At 43.9% G+C, this 26,272-nt stretch overlaps 1 protein-coding gene across 13 annotated transcripts in view; it reads left to right on the top strand.

Moving 5' to 3' along the window:
- Positions 1-26,272, top strand: part of PITPNM3 (PITPNM family member 3) — a 6,156,742-nt gene that overhangs the window by 2,928,422 nt on the left and 3,202,048 nt on the right. For all 13 annotated transcript variants that reach the window (XM_069615040.1, XM_069615036.1, XM_069615037.1 and 10 more), the window contains one exon: positions 1,030-1,149. In XM_069615040.1, the coding sequence (XP_069471141.1) occupies positions 1,030-1,149 (120 nt within the window). The remainder of the gene's footprint in view (positions 1-1,029; positions 1,150-26,272) is intronic.

The raw sequence follows: 26,272 nt of genomic DNA, 5'->3' as shown, positions 1-26,272 counted from the left end.
GAACATATGATATTGGAATGGAGTAGGCTCAATTTCCTCATTATATAGGTCCTCATACCCATAATGTATTAAAGGTAGCTGAAGGCTAATGTTAGAATCTAGCTCATCTCTGGCTATTTATGGACTACTCCCCTTTCCTAATCATTTTCAGAATAACTTGCTATCACAATTATCAACAGCCTCCAGTAGAATATCTGGTGGCATTTGCCTTGTCTTAGCATTTCCTGCTGCATATGCCATGTTTTAATTTGAAAATCTTTTACTTTGCACAAATATTATCATACACTCACTGCTAGCTTTACCAGTCTGTGATTTGGATGCTCAGTGTTGTCTAGGGAGGTTCAAGCCACTGACAAACAGGAGAACTGGGGCACATCCAGCCATTGACAGTATTTTCACTATGTAACTAGCATAATGTATTTTGAAAAGCCATACACGAATAACGGAAACTTCTTTTTACCGTGAGATCATGGGCCTAATTTACAAACGTGATTTACAGCAGTGCAATCCCATTGAAAAACGCTTTGTAAATCAGGCCCTATCAGTGTTAACAAAAGCTAAGGAATGGCCGTAATAAAGAGGACATCAAAAACCCTTACAATATATTTTGCTTGGTTTTTGCTCTTCTTTCATATATTTTATATGCTTCTGATGACACAAAATAATAAATGCAAATGAATATAAGTATCTCACCAAAGGTACGTCTCAGTCTCAATGATTTACATGTCATATATGTATTGCGAGAGAATGAACAAATCCCCAGAGAAAATCGCTTTTCCTACATTTCAGCCGAGGGTATAACTAAAATCACCCAAGCAGCTTTAAAATATTTGCTAAACGCTCTGACAATATTTGAAATTCTATAAAATAATTGTCAGAAACTGAAATCTGCTTGGGGTGAGTGGTAAACACAACCAATGTGTTTTTACGCAAAGTGGCCATCATAAAATAATTTCTAAAGGGCAAATCACTGAGTTAAAATGTCTGTTTTTAAAAAACTGATGCCAACCCTGTGAACTCTATCTTCAGGTGTGCCTCATTGGTGACTGCGTTGGTGGAATTTTGGGGTTTGACGCGCTGTGTTACAGCACGAGCACCAATGGAGAAAGTCACAACAGCAGTCGGAGAGGAAGTACTAGCAGCAACCAGGTAATTCAAAGCCTATTACTTCAGACCTGAACAATCAGTGCCTCAGATGTCAAACATATATATGCTCAGTTACCAGTGTTGTATGTGATCAGTAAATAATGTGCAAATGACAAACAGACATATTCAATGGGGTTTGCAGAGAATTACTACCATTATACGTCCATTTTGAATTAATTGTTCCTTAAGATGCACACAGACAGCTTGCCATCAACATAAAACTGCAGAATTTTCAGTGCAAGTTATGTTGGGGGCAGACAGCACACACTTGCTTTATGCACACATTTAATTATATTTTAATTGCATTGCAATACGATAAAACCATGAATATAAACACACACAGATCTCATGCATATCAGGCAGATACATGAAATAAAACTGATGAATTGGCTGGCTCAGATTTGTTTTCGTCATTGTACATCAGCAACATACACCAATTAGCTACTCGTAAAGTGTAATAAAATAGGTGTATACCTTTAAGCAGGGTTCATGCCCCCATCAGATATGTTACTTTTGGTCCTGCAATCTTTAATTGCACACTTTCACTCCATAGCCAAACAAAAGATGTGATGGCTGGAGGTTTAGAATTAATTTTAACCTCTGGCATTGCTCTGGGCAACCCACCAGCCATCACCTCTTTTATTTTGCTTTTACACCACGAGAGGGACGGGTATGCCCAGACATGGGTCCTGTGCCTGCTGGCATAGAGACCCAAGCTACTCTTGACTGATGATACACAACAAGGCTGAAACATGTCTGCTGATGCCCTGCTCCTGGAAATTAATTTCTCCTATTTGTTTGTTTTACCAATGCACCGAGGGCCTTAACTTTCAGTGGGGTCCCTGTCCTCACATCCTAGTTCTTCATTTTTACAATGCTACTGTCTGGGCATTCTCATGTATGTCACTGTATCCTTCACAACCATTATGTATTCATTTGCCTATCGTCTTGAAAGACACCTGCTGTCTCGAGACTCATTTCAGGCTCCTGAGAACTTTCTCCGAATCTACAATTAGCTGAACACTATTTTGAACACTGTTCTGGAACCATTTCCATCCTGCCCTTGCCCGCTTGGATTCGGCCCAATAGCTGAAATACAATTCAATTAAATGACCATAGCTCATAAATACGGCCTAGCCCACCAATGGCAAAACCTGCAGCCTTTAACAATGGCCTATTCAAACATGGCAGACGTCTTACTCATTACAACATCTAACGACTATACTTAATAAACCTGCTTCTACATGTTCAAAATGAGCCCAAGACATATAACCATTACCACAATGGGCCTAATGCCCTGATAAAAGAGCCTTCTTAACTTATACGTGTGCACACGTTGAGGATGTTGGAATTCGCATATTTATCTCAAGGAGTCCTAAACACCTAGCCCATCATGTCACCCCTCACACAACCTAACTCACAAGATGCTTCCTGCCTTCTCCTTCCCTCCACCTTCTACAACTTTACCCCTCCTCTGTGCCCCTCTGTACCTACCCCCCACTGTATATCTGTTCTGTAGTTACCTCTGTAAAGTGCTCCGTTATATATCTGTATTGGTGTATACCGCTGTAAAGCACTGCGTTGCTTCAAGAAGCTAGGTTTGCACTAAAGAAATACCATAATAATAATAATAATAATTATTATTATTGTTATTATTATTTATACTCCCCCTTTAGTTCATTTATTAACTAATAACTCTTCCTCCGTCTTCCTATTCCAATCATCCTTTGGAATGCATATTTTACAGACAACACGTAAGCTTTCTCACAGTGCTAGGTACTCCTTGGGTGTACAGGTCAAGAAAGAACAATCACCTTCGGCATTGCAATCTACCCAATGTTCAGTGTATTTTTCAGGAACTGGAGGTGGATTAGAGACCATTCTTGGAGGTCTACTTGGATTTCCTATCTGAACCTTACAGTTCACTATTCTGCTTATCAATCTGTATATGAACGTGTCCCGAGAGGGGTGCAGTAGTGTCATAGGGATTCTGCATTGTGACTTACATCATCGATGTTCCCTTAGCCCCAACCCTTTTGCAGCAACCCAAAACAATATAGAGGTGACAATTGTTAGGCAGAATCATATGCAGTACCCTCTGGGAACCCCATACACAATTAAGTCTACAAGTGACAGTACAAATTCACCTTTGGTACAAGCCTGTACTACACAGTAAAGTGATAGCGATGGCTGAGCAGCCAGACTTATCTCAACAGTAACGTGAGCAGTATCAGAAGTTACACAAAGGACAGCAATTGCTATGGTTCAAACAAACACTAATTCAAGGTTTCTGAGTAAAAGAATATATATTTATTTACACAATCATTTGTAAAACAGTTCACTAAGTAAAGAAGCAGAAAATCACAATCTTAATACACTACACACCACCCAATGAATTCTGGACAAGTTAAGCTCAAAATGAAGTCTGAGCAAAATGGCACTGCAGCAATTTAAAAAGGGAGGGAAAGACAAGGTTATTCAAAATCAAGCCGCACCAACAAGTAAGTAGGTAGGGCAATCTAGAAAAGGCTTACTACAATGAGGATTCAAATCAATAGGCCTGGGACAATGTTAATGGTTCAGAGTCTTTGCAGAGGATCACACAGTTCAGAGTAGTTCGCGGTTAAGTCTTTGCCAAGAGTTCGAATCAAAGTTGGTTGGAAGAAAAGTTACTTAAAATAGTAGAGAAGGACACGCTCTTGGGTTGGCGAAAGATTTAAAACACTTTCACCGCGGTCGGACGAAACGAACATCCGGGTTTGAACAGTACCTTTAGAAGAAGCAGAATGCTGTAGCAGAGGCAGAAGTTCCTGGCAGATCCTGCAGGCTCACAGTTTCTGAAGCGACTGTCGGACTGACACGAAGGAGGAAGACTGGAGGGTCCTGCACTGCCCAGGGAAGAAATCAGCAGCAGGGCAAAGCAACAAATAAAAAGTGTGCTCCTTAAAACCCAAACAGGGTCTGCTCCTCCTGGCTATCCGGTTCACTGCAACGATGCACAGCAAATTTGACCAGGGGAGGGAGGACTTGCTTTGTGTTTGGCGAACTGGTTGGTCCCACCAGTTCAAGGGAAGAAGATTCCTTGCAGATCTTCTCTGTCATCGAAGTTTAGGAGATTCGGACCCACAGCAGGGCTTCACCAGGAGGTTCAGTAGTTGCAGTAGTCCTCTTCCTTCAGCTTCTCTTCGGTTCTCTCGATCCAGTGGTGACTCTGCCTTCCAAGTCCCAAAGACCTGCTTTTTATTCAGTGTTCCCCATTCACACACCCTGGCTGTCAATCACACAGCAGGGTGGCTGTCCTGGCAGAACTGTCACCTAGTCAATCAAACAAGAGTGTGACTTGGGTCTCCAGGGAGACCCTGTGCAGGGGCCCTAAAACCCCTCCCTCACATTCTGTCTACCTAGACACTCAGGAGCCTAGTCCACTTATGGTACAAATCTTTAATAACAGGATGTTCAGCAAACAACACAAGATCAAAATGTTGCAGCACCAGTGCTGGTGAGTGTAGGGTAACAAGGGAACAAACTCAAGCCCAACGTGGTAGAAGTTGAGTTTATGATAGGGCGCCGCACACCCAGTATATCTCCATTAGTGCTGCTGTTCCTCTTCATTGGCTCTAGAGCTCCATTGCTCTTGTGCAACTTTAATTGACTCCCAGTTTACCACCACACTTGGATCTGAAACACAAGGAAGATTGTGTAAGTGTCTGTATTTTAAAGTGTTGCTTATTTTCATCTATCCAAGTTAGTTTCTATACTTTACATTCCCAAATACTAAAACAAGTCTTGTTCATATGCATGGCCACTTCTTCTGAAAATCCCACCGTCCTTCTGCCCTACATCCAATGAGCCTTCCACCCACTGTTCCTACACCACAGCAACTCATGTCCTGTACCACCTTCGCAAGAAAGTGTGTGTTGTGTTGTAAATGATAGCTGCCCTCTCATGGTCCCTTTGTTTCATAATATAAGAATGAATATTCTTTATTTCTTCTATAGCTTGATGTAATTATCTCCATAAACAGCATCACCCTCATCCACCCACTGTGGATCCTGTGTCCTTGAAACAACCCCCTGCATAAAGCCAGGTGGACCAAACAGTATGCTGTCTATCCTGGAACTTACTGTGGGATAAAGGGCTTGTGTTTTCCCTATTGAATGTGGAATCAGGAAGCAGACATAGCAAGTATCATTTACACTCTCTCTCCCCACTACACTCATGTGTTTATACCACAAGTTATCAGTGTCTGTGTGATGCTCATCCATAGTGCTGCTAAAGAAAAATTCAGAATTCAACACATCCCGTTTGCATCTGGCCATGGACCTATTAATTTCTTCTAATACATCTATATCATTAGCATTATGTTTTCACAATACCCCATTATTTCTTAAACCAAAGGAAAGGAAGAGAGAGAAAAAAATAAACAACAATCAAACATAACATACCTTTTGTTACTCCTCGGGTCCCTTCTGCTCGGGAGCTGGAGAAAAAAGTCTAATCTCCCAAAAAGACGGATCGATATTAAAAAAGTAACTGTTAATTGGCAGATACTCTATTTCTCCCCCCCTTGTCTTCTCCTCGAAGAGGTGTGTTGCATTTGTCTTTGCAGAGATTCATGATGTGGATCCATACCTGCCAGCCAGCAACCTTCACAGCAGATAGTGTAGCGTAGGCCACCTCAAATGGGCCGATCTTGTGAGGAGTTAAATAAGTTAAATGATCGGAACTAGGCTAGTTCCATAAAGCAAAGAGAGCTAATGGCTAGCAAAGCAGATGTGTTTTGCACATCTTTGCAAGGTGTTCTTTTAGTAAGCTGTTGAGGTGCTACACAATCCTGTTGGCCTGGGGTATTAAGCTGAACATAATGTATGTTTTATCCCTAATAGGGAAGTGATTTCTTTGAAAAGGTCATTGAAAAAATGTGCACATTTTCAGACCACAACACCTCGCAAACGCCCCATCGTGGGAACACCTCACATATGAGGAATGTGGCTGCAGATTTGGCCTCAGGGCAGGCACATGGACCTACTTCAAGCCAATGAGAGAATAGGCACAACAACCCAAAAGCAAAAATGATTGCATCTGTAAAGCATATCTACAAAATCTATTTGGAGATGTTGAAAAGGCCCTGAAGGGTGGGGCAATGTTGCTTAATTGTTTTCAACGTGTGGCCAGCAGTATAGCGTTGTCACATTACACAATTGATAATGAACTCTGCCATGTGTTCTGGCAAATTTGGGACACACCACACCTCGTTTAGGTCCAATGCAATGTACTATTTGGATGTGTGTGCTTTGCAATACAATTGTACAAGGCTATATTAAGTAACTCCTGGGGCATAACAGGCTTCCGTGAAATATTTTGTCTCCATATTAAATCTTTTGGGGATAAAGAACACCCTCTCTTTGTCTATATTGCTTCCGCTTGCTGAGGGACACGTCCCTGTACCTCTATTATTTGTTTGATGAGTAGGGAATTGTAGAGGTCAGTAATCTGTACTTGCTGTCGTGGAATGCTTAAAAACTTGCGATCTTTGTCTTTTATGTGTGGTAAATATGCTGCCTCTTTTGCTCATGTGTCTGCTACATCATTGCCCTGAGATGTTAAGTCTGTATCTTTTGTATGGGCTGCACACTTCACTACTACTAATTCTGAAGGACGGGGCAGTGCTTCTATTAACCTGGAGAGTAAATCTGCATGTTGCATGGGTGCTATCTGATTTTTTAAACTCTCTCCTCCTCCATCTGGACACCCTGAGTGCACTGTTGTTGTGACATATGCTGAATCTGAATAAATGGTGGCACAATGTCCATTTGACATTTCTACTACTGTTATTAATGCCACAGAATTTGGCACAAGCCGGTAAAGTCTTGTTTTTACCATTACCTAAAATTCCCCCTCCTCATGTCGTACCACTGCCACCCCTGTGTGTCTGTAACCCATGTTCTGATCGATCGTCGATGATGCATCAATAAAATGTATCTCACCTTTTACGGGGTCTTCCTTAACATGGGACAGGTCATCCAACATGTGGTGATATGTAGTACGCTCGTGTATGTAGTCCAGCGGCTGCACTGGGTCTGCAAGAAATGTTGCTGAATTGCCAATGTGAAACCTCATTACCTGAATAGAGGGAATTGATAATATTACTTCATACCAAGAAACTCGATGGGTGGTAAAGGTAGATTTTGATTTTTCTAGGATAGCAAACACTGCATGGCCCACATACAGTGTCACTGAACTACCCATAGTAAGGGTGGATGATTTTGTATGGCAAATGCTGCCTCTGGTAGTGCTTGCTCACATGGGAAATATCTCTGCATTACTGTATCTAGAAGACCACTCTAGTAGGCCAAAGGCATGTGTTCCTCTGAAGTTTTCTGGGTGAGGACAGCCATCATCACCTGACCATTAGAATGTGAAAAAAGGAAAAATGGCATATTGTAATCTGGGTTTGCTAAAACAGGTGCATTGCTAAGTGTGTCAATAAGTTCCTTGAATGATTCAAGCATCTCCGGTGCCCAAATTATGGGGCCCTTCACCTTCTGCGCTTTCTTAATCCCCTGTAGGAGGTGTTTGGTATGGGTAGAATAATTAAAAATCCAGGACCAACAGTAATTTCACAGGCCCAAAACCTGTTCACGGTGTTTGGCTGTGGTGTGCCTTGTACTGCTGCTGATCTTTCTGTGGCAACCTTTCTCCCTTCTGATGATATTATCTGCCCTAGATAAACCACCTCTTTCTGGCAGCATTGCATTTTCTCTTTGTCAACCCATTGCCCCTTTTCTGCCAATAGTTTCAAGAGTGTCACTGAATCATTTCTACATTTTTCTGTGTTGCTGCACATCAAGAGGTCATCTACATACTGTATCACTGTACTGTCTGTTTACAAGTTTCCTAGGTCCATTTGTAAAACACTGTTAAAAATTCTTGGTGATTCACAATACCCTAGTGGTTAACAAGTGTGTTGGAACCTTTGCTCGTGGTAGGTAAACGTGGTAAGGCGCTGTGAGTCTGGGTGTAATGGAATGGAAAATAATGCGTTGTTTATGTCAACTACTGTAAAGTAAGCTGTTCCTGTTGGTATATTACACAAAATGGTGGCTGGATTTGGCACCATTGGAGATTCTGCTTCTACTATGTGGTTTATGCTGTTTAAAGGGTGGAGGTCCTGAACCATCCTCCAAGACTCCCATTTTTTTTCACTAGGTATATAGCCGTTTTACATGGGGATTCTGAGGGCTGTATGATTCCCTGTCACCATAAAGCTACAATGGTGTCATACATTCCCTCATCTGCTTCCTGTGACATGGGGTACTGTTTGACCCAGGGCAATAGTGGTTTTAGCTTGATGTGGATGGCCCCTATTCCTTTCAAGAGACCCACATCATGGGGGCAGCTGATCCATATTTCTTTAGGCACCCTGTCGAAATCCTGTTGTAATTGCGCTGATATGTGCTTTGTAAGAAGTACTTTCTGGGGAACCTCTCTGTGTTCTACAACCAGTTGACATTGTATGCTTCTCTGAAACTCCATCTCCTCTACATCATCATCTGTAAAAAGCTGTGTGTCACTCAAATATGTCTAGCTCTATGCTGGGTCAAAACATTGGACATTGCGCCATTCAATGCCATTGTCATCTGCACCATGCACAATTACCTTGTGTTTCTCCATTATTGATGCCTCTGAGTGCTACTTCCTTGTGCACTGCTGGTCTGAATAAGAATTATGTGGATAGTCTGAATGTGTGGTCCTTAATCCTGGGCACCCATCCTAACAGTGTTTGTCCCAATAAAGGAATGACTCTGGGTAAAGTGGTGCACCTCGCAGTGCTGTGGGCACACAATGCTTGTATAACTGCAGTGACCCGTGGATAATACATGCTTGCAGTGGAGCACAGTATGCCCTTTTCGGTAAATTAACTTGTCATGTTTAATTTGCTCACAACATCTCTGCCCAATATGTTAGTTGGTGTTTGTTTTTAATACAACAAGGGTGCTACAACTTATTGTGTGCCTATGTTAAGGGGTAAATCTTCATTGAAAGGAACCATTACAACAGCCCCAGAAAATCCATTATTTTATCCGACAAGGAAAACCTTCCCTCATTAATACAAGATTTGGAATCTGCTGTGTCCTCCAAAAACAAGAATGTCTTGTTGCCTATCTTCACTGCAACCTCCAGTTCCTCTGCCGGGTCTGCAGTCACTGATAGAACTGGGCACGTCAGAGCCCTCTGTGGGCTATCCTATTTGGAGGTTGAGTCCATACCTGGAAATGTGAAAGGGCTACCCCCCAAAACTGTCACTCCTGTGTAGTGTGGTACTGCGCCCTGGGGTAACAAATGTCTGCCCCAGGGCTTAGCTGTAGCTTGCACCTGTGCTTGGAGGGGATTTGGTTGTGGGTATTGGGGCTACTACTGCTGCTGTACCATAGTCTCTGCAGGTTGGGAAAATGGGGCATCTGGGAAACTGGGGGCATCTGCTGTGGGGCGCTTTTAGCATCTGGGGAAATGGGAATTGTATCTGTGGGGGCTGCATCTGTGGTGATTGCATCTGCAGTGGATAGGTGAAAATCCGATATGCAGGGATGCCACCAGGGCCATACTGTACTTCATTTCTGCTTGTACACTCTTGTCCCATCTTTCCGAAAGCAAAACACAATCATCTGAATCTGGGTCTTTCTCCTCCATATCCAAACCCTGTCCCCGTACCTCTCTGGAAGTCATCCCTCAGTTATGGAAAATAACTACCCTGTGGATCATATCCTCCTTGTGGATGATACCCCCATGCTGAATATTACTCTCTTTTGGAATAGACACACCTTGTGGAGGATATTCCATCCCTACAACCCCTCCCTGTGGTGGTTTGTACATATGTTGTCCTTCTTTGGGGCTTGTAATTAGTGCTCCTTCCATGCTGAATTCAGCAACTTTTTTTCTGAACCAACTTTGCCTCTGCCTTCTAAGCTTGATCTACCTTATTTCTCTCTTTATCCTGTTTCACTTGACAATGGTGCACTATGTGTGCTTGTAACTCGGCCATCCTGTCATGTGAATGCCCACCATCTTCCCCAATTCTGTCTGTATGTCTGCAGGGGGACCCTTTAACAATATGTGATAAAAAAACAGAGATTTGCCTGTTCCATGGTATTTGTGTCTCTAACCGCCAATCTCCTGTATCTTTGAATTTATTGTGCAGGCTCCTTATCTGGTCTCATTTGACATGCAATCTATATTAGCTCGTACCATATGTCTGGGTACATTTCCCTCAGTACCTTCCATGCATGTGCTTGACAGTTATTAAATGGCGCACCATCATGGGAATTGCTGCTCAGCGTCACCCCATCATATCTTGCCTTTCCCCAAATCCTGTTCACCTGTTCACCCAATAAAGAGACAACATTGCCACATGCTGAGTCGCTATCCACCTCTTATAGACAAGGGAGGTCTCTATTGGGTTTACTGTCATGTTTAAACATTAACTGTCCTGTCGTCCACTGATCTGTTGCTACTGCTGCGCATGGCCCACCTCCTGCTCCCATGCTGCTCTTACGAGTTCCTCCTCTGCTTATTTTAAAACATTGATTTGTCTGCGCGCATTCTTTATTATTTCTGAAATTCATGGTTTTCTAACAGTGTCTGTTGGTGTACCCCTAACAGCGTCTGTTAATGCTTTTCTTTTTTTTTTTTACTTTATTTAAGTTCAGCATAAGGTGGTTACATGACACACCGTAAATCAGACAGTGATTTTCTCAGAGTAGCACATGATGTTCCAAGAGTACATTCAACTTTACACTTTCCAACATTACCATCATACAGCATCATATTTACAGTCTGTTCAATCTTTGGATAGACAGGTACTAAAACCACTCCAGATATGTTTTGGTTCAGACATTTGGGGCAGTTTGAGTATATATTGTTCCTCGTTGTTATTGATCCACGTTTACTCCCTGAGCCATTCACTGGATGTAAAAGGGCTACCAGATTTCCATTCTTTCACATATGCATCTTTTTGCCACAATACAGCCAATATTAAGCAAGGCTCTTGATGTATTGTCCAGCTTGCATTGCCAAAGTCCAAACAGAGCAGACAGAAGAGATACAGGTATATGACTACCCGTCATGCTTGCTAATGCAACATAAATTGACTCCCAGTATCGTGTGAGAGCAGAGCAACTCCACAACATTTGTAGTGTACCCGCATTACCCAACCCACATCTCAGGCATAGCTCACAGCCATCTTTGTACATTTTTTGGAGTTTGAGAGGAGCGTAGTGTAGCATGTGTAGGATTTTATATTGGATCAGTTTTAGGCGCATATTCATGGATACCTCAGCGGTAAGTTTACACATAGGAGTCCACTGCTTGTCTGACAGTGTTAAATTGAGCTCAGTGTTCCATTTTTCCTGTGACTGGTCAAGACCACTGGGGGAAGTTATCAGTATTTCTTTATATACCCACACTTAGAATTGAGTTTATCATCATGTGCCACATTTGGATAGAATTGTGAACATTAGCCTGCATCGCATCAAGATAGAACTCTGAGTGTTAGCAAGTGCCTCACTTAGAACTGTGATTATTATCATGTGCCACATTCAGATATAATTATGAACAATAGCCTGCGTTGCATCTAGATAGAACTGTGAATGTTAGCAAGTACCACACTTAGAACTGTGATTGTGATAATGTGCCACATTTGGATAGAATTGTGAACATTAGCCTCTATTGTCCTACCAATGTGAACATTAGCACGCGTCACATTCACTCTGCAGGATTCTCGAATCTGGGTGTAGCCTTCATCTCTGCCTTTTGTATGTTAGAACCCGATCACTGCGGAACCTGGGCCTTTCTTCCGCTGTGCAGGACGCTCAAGTCCAGGTGTGGCGCCCATCAATGTCTACTGTATGGTGTAATGTATTGTCAGACCTGGGCCTCTCCCCCTCTCTACAGAATCCTCGAGTGCAGGTGTGACCTCCATCTCTGTCTATCATATGTGGAAACCCACTTACTGTGGAATCGGTGCCTATGCCCCACTTTACAAGACTCTCAAATCTGTGTGTGGCCTCCATCTTTGTCTATTGTATGGTGAAGCATAGTGTATTGTGAGACTGCTGCCTCTGCACCACCATCCAGGATTCTTAACTCTCGGCATTTAGCCAAACTGTGAAGCTCAGCTGCGAAACATATTACCTACTAACCAAAAAGCTCAAAAATTCTGCATACCTAACTCATACAGAAACCTACACAACCACCTCTCGTACAACAAGACGCACGCACTTCACCACACTGCAACAACAAACAAACAACACATAAGACACACCAACAGCACATGAGGCCTGACTTCGATGCAATACTTGCACCAAAGCTCAGCACACAGAGTATACCGAACTGAAGCCGCCAACAGGACTCCACTTCTCCCACTATCCTATTCCCTCTTCACCTTACTAACCCAACCCGCCTCCTCATTTACAGATCCGCATGAGCGCCTAGGGACCAATTCCGTTGGTGATGGTGTGCTATACAAATACCTTTAACACTAACATTAACATATAGGGTGAATAGTGCATGGTGGCATCCTGCAGAGTTTGCAATATACGACAATAGCTTAGTTTCTGGGAGTTTGGTCGGGTAATCTGGCCATTTAGCTTGTATTGATGCTCATACTCAGTAATAGTGTAGGGCATCTATCGGTAAAAACAAAGAGGTGATGGCTGGAAGGTTAGAATTAATCTTAACCACTGGCATTGCTCTGGGCAACCCTCCAGACTATTGGTCTTTGCCTGCAAGTCATTACAGAAGGAAGTCATTACAGAAGGGGAAAGACCATATGGAAATCATGCTTGGCCCCACCCCAAAAGAGGCAGCCCAGCCCGAACTGCTAGGTAACATCCCTTCTGCACGAGACCACAAGCATTCCCAAACATGTTTCGGCCTTGTTGGGCCTCATCAGTGAGGAGTAGCTTGGGTCTCTAGGCCCAGCAAGCACGGGGACCACTTCTGGGCATACCCGTCCCACTCAGGGTGACAAAGCAAAAACAATTTTTGTGATGGCTGGAAGGTTTAGAATGAATGTTAACCACTGGCATTGCTCTGGGCAACACTCCAGACCATCGTTCTTTGCATGCCAAGCCATTACAGAAGGGGAAAGACCATATGCAAATCAGGCTTGGCCCCACCCCAAAAGGGGAAGTCCAGCCCGAACTGCTAGGCCACATCCCTTCTGCACGAGACCACAAGCATCCCCAATCATGTTTCGGCCTTGTTAGGCCTCATCAGTGAGGAGTAGCTTGAGTCTCTAGTCCCAGCAGGCACGGGACCCACGTCTGGGCAAACCCGTCCCACTCGGGGTGACAAAGCAAAAACAAAGAGGTGATGGCTCGAAGGTTTAGAATGACTCTATCGGTGCCAGCGTGTGTTTATTTCTGCAACTATCCAGTGTCATGAGTTCGCCCTCCATAAGCAAGTCGCCAATAGTACGGTAACCCCTGGGTTCCCATCTTTGTTTAATCGCCCTGTCACTTGTGGTGGGTACTAGGGGATGGTTCCACAGTGGGAGCCAGTGGTAGTATGAAGTACAATCTTCAGCCTGGTATATAAGCGCTTTGATGCTTCCAAAGTACATGCCACTGGGTCAAACTGACATTGATCTTTATATGATCTATAGAGTATTAACTACATCAACTCCCCTTCTCCTGCTGCCTTCCTTTCTAGTTTGACATGCAGTGTAGCTACACCATCCCTGTACCAGTATGTAGCGTGTTGAGCTTGGGCCGCCAACCAATACACTTCTAAATTGGTGCCGTTGAATCCCCCTAGTGCATAAGGAAGTGCCATATCCGACCCTTTTTTCTCACTGCACCAGAGTGCCACAAAAACTAGGAAAAACTGTTTCCCCTGCCAAATAGGGACATTTACAAATGGAAGTGACTGTTGGCGCAGCTAAATGTTTTGTTTGGAAATATATTTTTAACAATGTGTTTTGCTGGCTGTTGTTTATTTTCTGCTATGGAGTTTATAGGGTGGGAGCAATGGGTATGCAGTGTCTATTCACACCTAATACGTACCTGCGTATATATTTGCATATCCTCCAGCATATGTATTCGACACACCAGGCCAAGTTTTTAATTACTCTTGTTCGCTTTAGGCTAGATCCTTAACTTTAAAAAAGGATTGCGCTCCTGCATCTGCAAAGTGTGCACTGGTCGATTTAAAAGATTATTGTTGGTGCTCAGCAGGTGTTACATTTCATTCAGTGACCTTTGTTGAGGTTGTGGACCCCCACCCAAATGTCTGATACAATTTAACATTGTGCACAGCTTCAGTACCCTTCATGCCACGCAGGTGTTAATCTTACAGACACTCTCCACTGGAGTCTTGAACTGCGTTTTCCAGCATTGAGACAACAAACTAAGAGTTTAAGTCCTAGATGTAGAGTGGAAATTGTGGCAAGTTAAATGGTGCCCGAGTCTTTGTTAATGGCTAAGTGAGGTGACATGAACAATGTACATTTCTTTTCTTGACCTTCAAAAACATTAAACTCCTTTCTTAGCAAATGTGTATAGCATCTTGGGTACCAGTATAGTTTTAAGCAGGCCCATCCTACCCGCTAAGGCCATGGGTATTCATGACCAGGTAGCCCTTTTGGTGTCCGCATATTCTTGCAGGTTGGTGTAATTACTCGACAAAAGAGTAGTCTTAGTCCTAGTCACCATCACCCCTAGGTATTACGGTCTGTCAGGAGACCATTCTAATTGTGACTGTATTTGGGGGCGAGGAGTACTATCTGTCAAAGGGAATATTTCCGACTTACTGTAAACCCTGAGTATGTACCAATTTGGGCTATGTCTTGAATTATTGGGTCCAGATTATGTTGTGGGTCTCTAACGTATAATAGTACATCATCTGCATACATCGATATAAGTTCCGGGGTGCCTGATATACGGATACCTTTGTTTTGGTGCCGAGATCATAGCCAGTCAGCCATGGGTTCGATGGCCAGGGAAACAATAATGGTGAAAGGAGGCACCTCTGTCAGGTCCCTCTGTTGAGTTCAAATGGTGAGGATTGGGTTCCATTGGTGCGAACTGTTGCCATGGGCTTCGTGTATAACAGTTTAATGTAGTTTATGAAAGTGTCTCTCAACCCGCACTTCTCCAAGACTGCAAATAGAAAAGGCCACAAGACCATATCGTGGACTTGCTGGACTTCCTTTGCATCTTGTACTCATGGTGGCCCTGAATCATGCTGTTCCATCTTCATCTTGTATCCTGGCTTGCAACATTATGTGTTACTACTGACTTATGCAATTGTATTCGCTCTCCTTTCTTGCTTCTTCACTATTTTTGACTGCTTACTCTCTGTTCTCTCCTCCCCTACCCTCTCCCTTTTCCTATCTCCTCCCCTCCTCCCCTTACTTTCTTCTATGCACTTACTCTATCAGAATTGTCCCTGGACCTACTATGATAGCAACCTCGACTGTCGCTCCCCTATCCCCTTACTGTTGCCCCCCTCCCTCCAGCACTATCTGAAACGTTGTCAGGCCTAGTACGATAGACACTTTTGTTCCATCCCTCCCTTTCTGCACCCCTCTCCCTCACCTTTTGTTTTCCTCTGGCTCTACCAGAAATGTCGTCAGGCCTAGTAGAGTAGTCGCCTGTCTGTTTCCATTTCCTTCCCACTCTCCCCCTCCCTTATCTATGTCTTAGCACTTGCACTATCTAAAATGTCGTCAGGCCAAGTACGATAGTTAATTTCACATCCTTATTGTTCATGGCCTGCAAGAATGTCGTCGTATTTTCCCTTGTTCCCTTCCTTGCCTTGAAGCGCTTTGAAACACATTGTGTATAGGCGCTATATAAATAGACTGTCATATCATATCATATCATATTGAATGCTTGTTGAGCATCTATGGCTACAGCCACTGTATTTGCGCCTGGGGATATATGTGCCACACATTAAACAGACGCTGCCAATTGAGGGACGTCGCCCTGCCTGGTATGCATCCGGCCTGATCTTGGTGGATCAAGGCAGGCATGAGAGGGAGGAGTCTGTTAGCAAGGGCTTTGGCAAATAGTTTGGTGTCTAAGTTCATCAATGAAAGCGGTCTATAAGACCCACATTCTTCACTCCTTTTCCCAGGTTTAAGCAGAACTATCACCACAGTTTTGCGTAAAGATGTGGTAGTTGGACAAAGTTTCAGTAGTGGGGGACTAGCAGGGTGACATATTCCATATTTGGCAGTGAGTCCATCTGGCCCTGGAGCTTTGTTTCTGGGTAGTTCTTTTATCACCTACATATGTTCTGCGCTAGTCCGCGGGGTACTTTGGTGAGCCACTGCCTTGGGGGACTGTAGGGATAGCGATATGTCATTAAGGAAGTCATTCAGTTCATGTTAATCTGGCTCCCCATGTTTACCGTATAGAGCAGTATAAAATCTAGTGAACACCTCATTGATGCCCCATTCAGTGTGTACCATGGTTTGGCTCTCATCTTCCACTCCAATTATGAGATTCCGCCCCCTTCAGCTCATACTATGTTGGCCAGCATTCTCTTGGGTCTGTCTCCCTCCTCGTATTTCTTGGCCGCGGCCGGCTTGGCAAAGTACTGTATTTCCCTGCCCGCTAAATGTCTAAAAGTGTCCAGCTGTGTCTGGATATTTGATAGGATGTTACGGTTAAGTGTCACAGTGTACTGACTTTCTAACATCTGAAGTGACATTGCCATTCCTCCTACATATACTTTGAATGGTTGCTTTAGGTTAGCTTGTGAGACTGTTCCATTGTCATTGGTCAGGAAATAGCTACGAATGTCCCCCTCAATATCTGTTCTGAAAACAAGGTCCTGTAGTGCCATGGACATCAACGTCCACTTACCACGGTTAATCTGGGGCTTGCCCCATAGTAAAGCTATCAAGATTGGAGAGTGGTCTGAGTAGGTGCGTGGGTATGTGTCTGTTTCCTTCACCTGTCCCACTAGCTGATCTGATACCAGAATCATATTTATTCTAGAGTCCATGTCATGCACTGTGGAGTAATAAGTATAGCACCTCTCCTTTGGATGTAATACATGCTGAACGTAGTGCCCTTGGTGTGTAGCGTGCCATGCAGTGGATGGGATGCAGAGTAACTCCTACACCAAATAATCAAGCCAACTCAGGAAGATGGCAAAATACAATTTACTGTTTTATTATCAATTGTCTAAAACAGGGAGTTACAACGGACATCAACAGACGTCACACAGAATTCTCTCAAAGCATTTAATAAAAAAGCGTACCTTTATAGCAAAAATGTGTTATACATGACGTCATACTACATGGCAAATAAAAACCTATTGAGGGTTGTGGTTGGCTCAAGAGGAAAATCTAAATATACTTTATATACAGGGTTGGGTTGTGATTGGGTATCTATGATCAGGTGGACAACTCATGCCCACCCCTAGTGCAAGTCATCTTCAATAGTTATTAGAAACACAGTACATAATTAGCTATTGAATTATAAGGCCCTTCGTTATATGGCCCTCTACAATTATTTGGCACGCTTGTGCCATGTTTGGAATATTCGGTTCATTTAGCAGCACTTAACCTCCTACCCAGGTGCCAAGAGGTGGACATGACTTTACCTTCCAACCCAATTAGCCTAACAAATCTCATCACCGATGCCTTCTGCCATGGAGATTGTCTTTGAACTTGGCCTTGCAAAGTATCCGCATCTCTGGGAATTTATTTATTTATTTATTTGTATTTATTACATTTGTATAGCGCACAACAGCCTTTGGGCATTGAGGCGCTGTTACTTGTAGGGAGCTTAGTTATAGGAAGAGGGCACAAGGGGAGAAAACAGTGATACATTGTATAAAACAGCGAGAATATACATTAGGATACATGTCATATACATATAAGCATGGTTCATTTAGATGGTAATAGTTTAGATGTAGATGCTGGCGAACTTCAGGTGAAGAGCACAGTTTTCAGGGCTTTGCGAAAGGACATGAGGGAGGCCTCGCCTCTTAAATTAGGAGGTAGGGCATTCCAGTGTGAAGGTGCTAGGTGGGGGAAGCTGGAGCCAGCAGCTCTAATTCTCCTTACCATAGGCACAAAGAGCATGTTGGCGTAAGGCGTTCTAATTGGCCTGGAGGAGCAAGAGGGGTGAATCCTTTGTGAGAGGTATTCAGGTGCGGAGTGGTGGATGCACTTGTGGGTGAGTGTCAGGGTTTTGACTAAGATTCTTTTTTTATAGGGAGCCAGTGGGCTGCTTTCCTAGCGGCAGTAATGTGCTCTCTTTTGGAGATGCCTTGAGCTGCGCAGAGTGCATTGTTCTGGATGACTTGCAGTCTGTCCAGGTTTTTAGAGGAGGTTCCGAGGAAGAGGACATTGCAGTAGTCTAGCCTAGAACCTGTGATGGCTCTGGCTATGTTGGTGCAATTCTCTAAGGAGAGAAATGGCCTGACTGCAATGATTAGTTTAGCATGGCAGGCTGCCGAGGATGCAATAGCACTAACTTGTTTGTTCATGGATAGGTTGAAGCCCAGATAGACTCCAAGGGTTTTGACTGAGTCTGATTCTAGGATTTTGATGGAGTCGATAGTAAAGTGGCTGAACTGAGAGTCCAGGTTTTTTAGTGTGTCGGGGGAACCTACCAAGAGGAGTTATGTCTTGTCAGAGTTGAGGCACAGTTTGTTTGCTGCCAACCAGGCCTGGATTGTGTTTTATATGTCGTTAAGCATAGCAGCGTTAGTGTCATAGTTGCCTGTGAGGGTGAGGAAGATCTGGGTATCGTCTGCGTAGTTTGTGTAGGAGATACCCAAGGCCTCAAGGATGAGAAGAGTGGGCGGGTAAAGATGTTGTAAAGGGTAGGGGAGAGGCAGGAGCCTTGTGGGATGATGGTGGGAGAGCCAGAGGCCAGGTCAGAGAATATTTGCATGGTTCTGCCTTGTAGGAAGGAGGTGATCCAGGTCGTGGCATCGGGGGAGAATCTGGCTGTGGAAGAGAGGTGATGACATAGGATATTATGGTCTACGAGGTCAAATGCTGCAGAAAGGTCAAGGAGTAGGAGTAGGGCTGGTTTTCCTAGGTCTCTGGCATCGTCCATCTGGTTCTTCAGGTCAAGTAAGGCGTTCTCCGTCCCGTGCCTTGGGCGAAAACCAGATTGGCATAGTCCTAAGAGTTTGTTTTCTTTAACGAAGTGCTGCACCTGCAGGTAGGCTGCTTTGTCCAGTATCTTGAGCAAGAAAGGGACGGTGGTGATGGGTCTGTAGTTGTTGGGGGAAGTGGGGTAGAGAGTGAGTTTTTTCAGGAGGGGGCGCACCCAAGCTTCCTTGAGGCAGGAAGGGACTTTCCCTTTGGCAAATGAGGAATGGTGCGAGTGTCTTAGCACAGTCTTTAATAATGGAGGCAGGGCAGGAGTCACACTCACAGTTGGATGGTTTTAGGGTTTTCATGAGGTTGATCATGTCTTGTTCCTGTATGGCTTTGAATGTGAAGAGAGGGGAGGAGTGAGGGGAGGGGGGATAAGTGGGGGTGGTGGTGGTGAGCAGGTGCTTGGTGGACAGGATTTTGATTTGGAGTGTGCTGAGTTTGTTAGGCATGGCTGTCTGAATATCGTCGCACCATGGCTTATATTTGGTGAAGTTCAGGGGGCAGGTGTAGGGATTTCTGATTCTCTGAAGATGGAGAAGATTTCTTTGGTATTGGAGTTGGCATCGGTGATTCTTGATTCGAGAGATTTAGCTTCGGCACGGATGATTGCTTTCTTGTACTCTTTTGAGCGTGCTTTGAAGGCGATTTTGTCTTTATCTGAGTGGGAAGTTTGCCATTGAGTGAGGGCTGTCCGCTTTTCAGTGCGGAGTATGAGGAGGTCGGGGGTGAACCAAGTATTGGAGTGACTTGTGGGTTTTTGTTTACGGGGCTTGAGCGGAGCTACGGTGTCGACAGCTGATTTGATGGCAGCATCGTATGGCAGTGTAAGAGTTTCTGTGTCCGTGGAAAAAGGTGGTCTGAAAGCCGGGCCTTGGAGAAAGGGTAATAGTCTTTCTTTCATTAGCTGGTGAGAACTCCTAGCAAGGACGGGTGGTAATGGACGGGGAGATGGTGTAGAGGAGTTTGTTATGGGTATGCTGAAGGAGATGATGTGGTGGTCCGACCATGGGGTGGGGGTATTTCCTGTGATGGTCATGGGGCAGTAATGTTGGGTGATCCAATACAGGGTTCTACCTAAGGAGTGAGTGGGGTCGGAGATAATGTTCTTGAATCCTAGAGTCAAAAGCGCTGAGTTGACAGATTTGGCTGCTGGATCCTTCATGTCATGGAGAACTAGATTGATATCCCCGAGAAGGATGACTTTGGAGGGTTTTTTAAGATTATCAGTGTGGAGGTGGGTGAGTGCGGATTGGAAGTCGCTTAGGGGACCTGGTGGGCGGTAGACAAGGTGAATGGCAATGGTGCAATGGGGAGAGAGGTTGAGTTTGAGTTGGAGGTAGTCGCTGTTGTTGCTCATATAGTTCTCTATCTTTCTAATGGCTAGGCAGTCTTTGGCTATTAGTGCTACACCTCCCACCTCCACCTTTGGAGGGGTGATCTTGTCTGATGATGGCATAGCCGGGGGGAATGCAAGTGAAAGTGCAGGGCCCGAGGCTTCGTGTAGCCAGGTTTCTGTGACCATGAGGAGGTCTAGGTTGTGGGTGGAGATGAGGTTGTGTATGTCTAGAGCATGGTGCAGGGGCCGGGGAGCAAGTGGGGGCGGTGGAAGTGTTTGTGGTTCTGACGTTGTCAGTGTTGATGTTTTCAGTGGCTACTGGGGTGGTGGGTACAGGTGAGGTGGTAATGAACATATTACAATCAACATTGGTGGCAGAAGAATGTGGCATCACAGTAATTACATCTGGGGTCCCATTTTCTGGGGTGGTGGGCACAGATGAGTTGGTAATCAACATTATACAACTAACATTGGTGGTAGGAGAATGTGGCATCACAGTAATTACTCCGGGGTCCCATTTTCAGAGCTGGTGGCCACAGGTGAGGTGGTAATCAACATATTACAATCAACATTGGTGGTAGAAGAATGTGGCATCACAGTAATTACATCTGGGGTTCCATTTTCTGGGGTGGTGGGCACAGGTGAGTCTAGAGGTTAGGTAGGCATGGATAAGGGGAAGATTAGAATCGAACCCCTTACCATGGAGGAGCATTGAAGGTCTGTGGTAGACGGTAGAATCCATAGTTGGTGCGTCAAGGCAGGTAGTTGCTGGGAGTGATTTTGATAATCCCTTTGCTGCAGAAGTAGAGAGGGCTGGGAGAGTGGCAGCAGAGTTTTAAACCTTGGTCCCTGTCAGAGTGTGGGCACATACTTGTCATAGTTCAGGAACTGCGTTACCAACTCTATTTTCATCCTTTGCTCAGGTGACAGGTGACTGCAATTCGGCCCATTTTGCAGCATTTAATTGTCTTGAATTAATAAAACTTGGCACTCATGGTGTTACTTCTTGCACCTTGATAGGGAGCGTTTCAGCTTCTCACGTTTTCTGCCTTCAAGAACAGATAACCAGTCTTGGCTGCCTTCAGTATTTACATCAGGCCAGGCAGCCCTTCTCGATTCTTCCATGCTCCCAACTAATTTTTTGCTGCGACACAGCTTTCAGACCTTTTCTTCATGGTTTGAACTTACTAAAATTGTGAAACCGATGTCCAGCTTCTATATAATGGCGGCTTCGCCTGCAGCCTATTCACTATGCATAGCTAGCTTCTATGATTACTTGATCTACTTGCCTTGCTGCATCTGTACAGTTATTGAATGGCTTGCATTTTCTGCCATGCTCTTTACACATGCAATCTTCTTTCTGCGTATGAACGTTTACTCAATTCCTTATTCCATCATCAGTTTCTATAAAATCCATACATTCTCTTCAGCCAGTAATCTCAGGGCGTCACGCTAGTCTTTCGTGGCGTCACCAGCTTCGCTTTCTCTAATTTTCATATTACTTCAGGGATCTCTTCCAAGAGATTGTCATCTCTTCCGGAATACATCCGGTAGGGCTTTCTTAGCGGATACCTTTTCTCGAAGATTATCCGCGGAATAGTCACAACTGCTGGTGTCAAGCATGGCACAATTTCAGGCTTCCAGCATACAGGTAGTAGGGGGGCGGGACTTCCTGCAGAGGAAGTTGGCTGCTCCTCTACACTCCTCCCTCTGGTTGATTCATCGATCACACCTTCATTAATCTCCACATTTTGATTTCTTCTTTTGAAGAATGCTTCTTTGGGTCCAAATCTTCATCACTCCTTTCAGGGATCCTGCTGATTTTACATGTTCATCCATACTCTAGGTCATGTACCTGCACTGTCCTTTCGGTTTACAATTTACCCATTGTCCTACGTATTTCTTGTGATTTCTTTGGTGCAGGAACTTGGTTCCCTCAGGTGCTACGATGCTGGCCTCTATGTATTTTCTGATATCTTCATCTGTCAATTCCTTGGGTCTCAACCCTGATTCGACACCTGATTCGACATCGATCATGATCTTCATTCCTACTGCCTTCTTCGCTGTCTTCTTGCACTGTCTTCTTGCACTGTGTAATTATTGTGCTGATAACACAGAATCCAAACATCATCATCACTAATACTGCTCCAAGAAACTTGAAGATGTTCGCCATCCATTGCAGAACCCATGAGAAAATAGACACAAACCATCTGTCATCTGTCATGTCTTCTGTCTCGTCTTCCATCTTGTTATGCAGTTTTGTCAGCAACGTTATAACCTGCGCCAAATTCCCATTCTCATCATCGTGCGAAGAAGGTATGAACGTGCAACATGATGGCCTGATTTTGGCACAAACTCCTCCATCCATCGCTTGTTATCAGGTCAAGGACATATCTGTTCTGCAGGGTCATCAATCGTATGGCACTGAATCCTTTTATGGTGGTATTGATGGTCTGCAGAAGCTCCCATCTGGTAATCAGTAACCATTTGGCGTTGGCCCTTGTCTGGATCCCAGGCATAAAGATAACTGTGACCATTGAGGCAGTCTTGCTGAACAAGCTGTGCTCATATGGGATAGCATCAAAGGCTTCTATTGATTTTGCAGAGAAATAATTCTCCGTCTTCGAGGAATCACTAACGTTGGAGCATGGATGAGCACCAAGGAACACGTCCCTCCCCAGTCCTTGGGCAGATTCATGTAGGCTCTGGACCCACCAGCCCAATAATGATCTATCCGGACTGCTGTTTCCTCCTTCATGCCTGGTACATCGAAGATTCGGCCACACTGGGAATTCTCTCCAACTTTCCTTGTACCATTATTTCTGAAACATAAGGACGCATTCTTCAAGGGTACTATCTGCAATGGTCCTCCTTTATCGTTGACCCATGTCAACAATCTTGCAATCTTTGGCCATTGATCTTTGCATTCGTTTTCTGGATTTGCCACAACTACATCCGACTGTCCGGTTAATGCTGCTGCTTTGCACACAACTAGTCCATCTGCCCATCCTTCGTGAGTAAGTACTGTTCCTTTGATTTGTATTTGACCTCCTTCCCAATATTCTTGTATTTCCTTCCCATTCTTATCTTTGCATTGCAGAATCTTGCTTTCCTCCATCTTGATTCCTGCTCCATTCATTCCAGGATGTTCATATTTTATTATCTGATGCGTTGTTTCTGGCTTCTCTCTTGTCTTTAAATCTTGCACAAAATTGTCTTCTCTTTGAGATGTTGCTTTATTCATCCACACTATGGATGCTGTTCTGTCTTGGAACTGTCTTCTTGTCAGGTAAAGTGCAAGATGTGTCAGGCAATGTGCTTTTTTCACTGATTCGGCTGTAACTATGAATATTTTAGAGGTTTCCAAACAATAAGGTAATAGGGAATTCACATAGCAACCTTCCTTAGATGTTCTCTCTCCCTCCTTTTTCATGTGCTGATACCACATGTTATTACCCAAGTGTGCTGCATTATAAATGTTTATCCCTTCATTATCTTCCCCTGCACCTCCCATATACAAGGTTTGTTTACTGACCATGAAGTGAATCAAAAGTGGTTTTCATAGTGGAGAGAACCAACATGATGTCTGCTTTCTTAGGACTAATGTGATAGAGAGTGTGAAACAGGAGAAACAAAGACAAAACAAGTGATTTTACAGGCATATACTTTCCACAATACCCTGGATATCCACTTCTCTCTCCATCCTGGGATGGAGAGATTGGTCAGGCTTGCTCATTCCCTATAATTGTACTATATTCCTCATTTTCACCATGATCATTTAAGGAAAAAAAAATTTTTACTCCTGCAATTGCAATATCTCCTCTATTATTGCTATGAGCAGCCTTCTAATTGCAGTGCCATTTTTAGGATCCTGTAAAAAAGTGCAAATATCAATGTCTCTTCTAACAAGAGCAGGATAAGCTTGAAAGATAAACACAAAAACAGCAAGCACAAACCGATGCACATTGCTATCGGTCAACACCATAGGATTCGAATACTTAGTACAGGTGTGGACCAAGAAATGAATCGGGATACTGAGCTCTTTTCCAATTTTTGACTAGAAATTGTCGTTTAGGCATATCTTTGATACATCATCTCAATTCTAAAGTACATTTTCATGATTCCTAGATTCTCCCGCTATAATATCTTTAAGGAGTGCCCAAATTAGCCCTTCTCCAAATGCAAAATCTGCATCATCGACTGGTTGATTTATTGCCCTTCTTCTTCGTCATCAATCGAGTCTGCATACAATGAAATTCGTCTTCTTGTCTTGCTTCTGGATCTGCAATGGTTGGAGGGGCAGTCTCACTGTTGTACAATTTCACGTTGTTCAAGTGAAGCCAAGCTCGCCTGCCTTGGACTTTTACTGCTGAGGGGGTATATTTTCAATGCAAAAAGGGCCATTGAAACATGGCTGATGCCACTTTCGGATTTAATCAGAACGGTGTCACCAATAAACAGTTTAGGTGTCAATAATAGTTCAGCAGATTTGACTGCTGTATTGTTTTCATCTGTGTTCTGAGACCGACCCCTCTGACTTGTGAATTGATCTGAAATGAGAGAGATGCTATAGGTCATACATGTCAAATAGTTATGCAGCTCATCACCTAACAGTTTCACTGTACTCTGGGCATCACTTCTACTCCTCAATGGAGGTGTAAGAGGTGTTCTCATTCACCTCCCAGTCACTAGTTCATCGGGGGTGAGGCGGTGGTCCATACCAGTTTGATTCCGTAGAGCATATACGCTAAGGACAGGCAATGTAGCCCTCCCTTCTTCAAAGTTAGCTTGATTTTGTCAATCCTTTCTTTAAGGAGGCCGTTGAGTCTGTCACATATCCCGTTTGCTTGAGGGTGATGAGCAGAAGAAAACTTGTGTTTAATACTCAATAATAGTCCAGAAATAAAATCTGTTTGCTTAGTGCGAGCGCCGCATTTAACGACCGCTATGGCTACTGGGAGTTGTATGGCCTTAATAAACCCATCCAATAAGGATGTGGGCTGCACTAGGGTGCCATCCGCTCTGAGGTTGCCCCTCCTGTTCCAACGTGCTAGCCCTGTGTGTACGGTTGACATCACATAGATGGAGTCACTGTACACCATCACGTCCTGCCCTTCGTGTTTCTCGAGCATGACAATAAGCGCTACCAATTCTCCCACTTGTGCTGAAAAGTGAGACGGTAGCCTCGCACTTGCTATGACTTCAAACTCGCCATTTGCTCTGTGCCTCACTACAGCTGCGCCAGAATGCCTTTCCCCACTAGTTTGAACAATTTTTGAAGATCCATCAATAAAGAGAATTTCCCCTCCTGATAAAGCATTTTCTTTTAAGCAATGCATATCATCATAAAATTCAACATAATTAGCACAGTCATGCACATGATCACCTTCTGTTACTGGCTCAGCTACAAATGTGGCAGGATTCACTATTTTACATCTGACAATTTTGATTGTTGGGTTCGAAATCATTACTTCATAGGCAGAAGCTCTCTGTGATTTCAATGTGCCTTTAGGTGTCTATAAAATGGCAAACAGAGCATGCTCCACAAAGAGAGTCATAGAGCAGCCCAGAACAATACTGCCAATGACTGTTTGCAGGGAAAGTGTTCTTTGATAACAGGGTCTAAAATTCCACTGTAATACGTTAGAGGCTTATAC

This window comes from Ambystoma mexicanum, chromosome 9, assembly GCF_040938575.1.
Source record: "Ambystoma mexicanum isolate Mex_15411 chromosome 9, UKY_AmexF1_1, whole genome shotgun sequence".
NCBI classification, from domain to species: Eukaryota; Metazoa; Chordata; class Amphibia; order Caudata; family Ambystomatidae; genus Ambystoma; species Ambystoma mexicanum.
The sequence above is the reverse complement of the archived record's forward strand: the minus strand, read 5'-3'. Positions and strand labels throughout refer to the sequence as shown.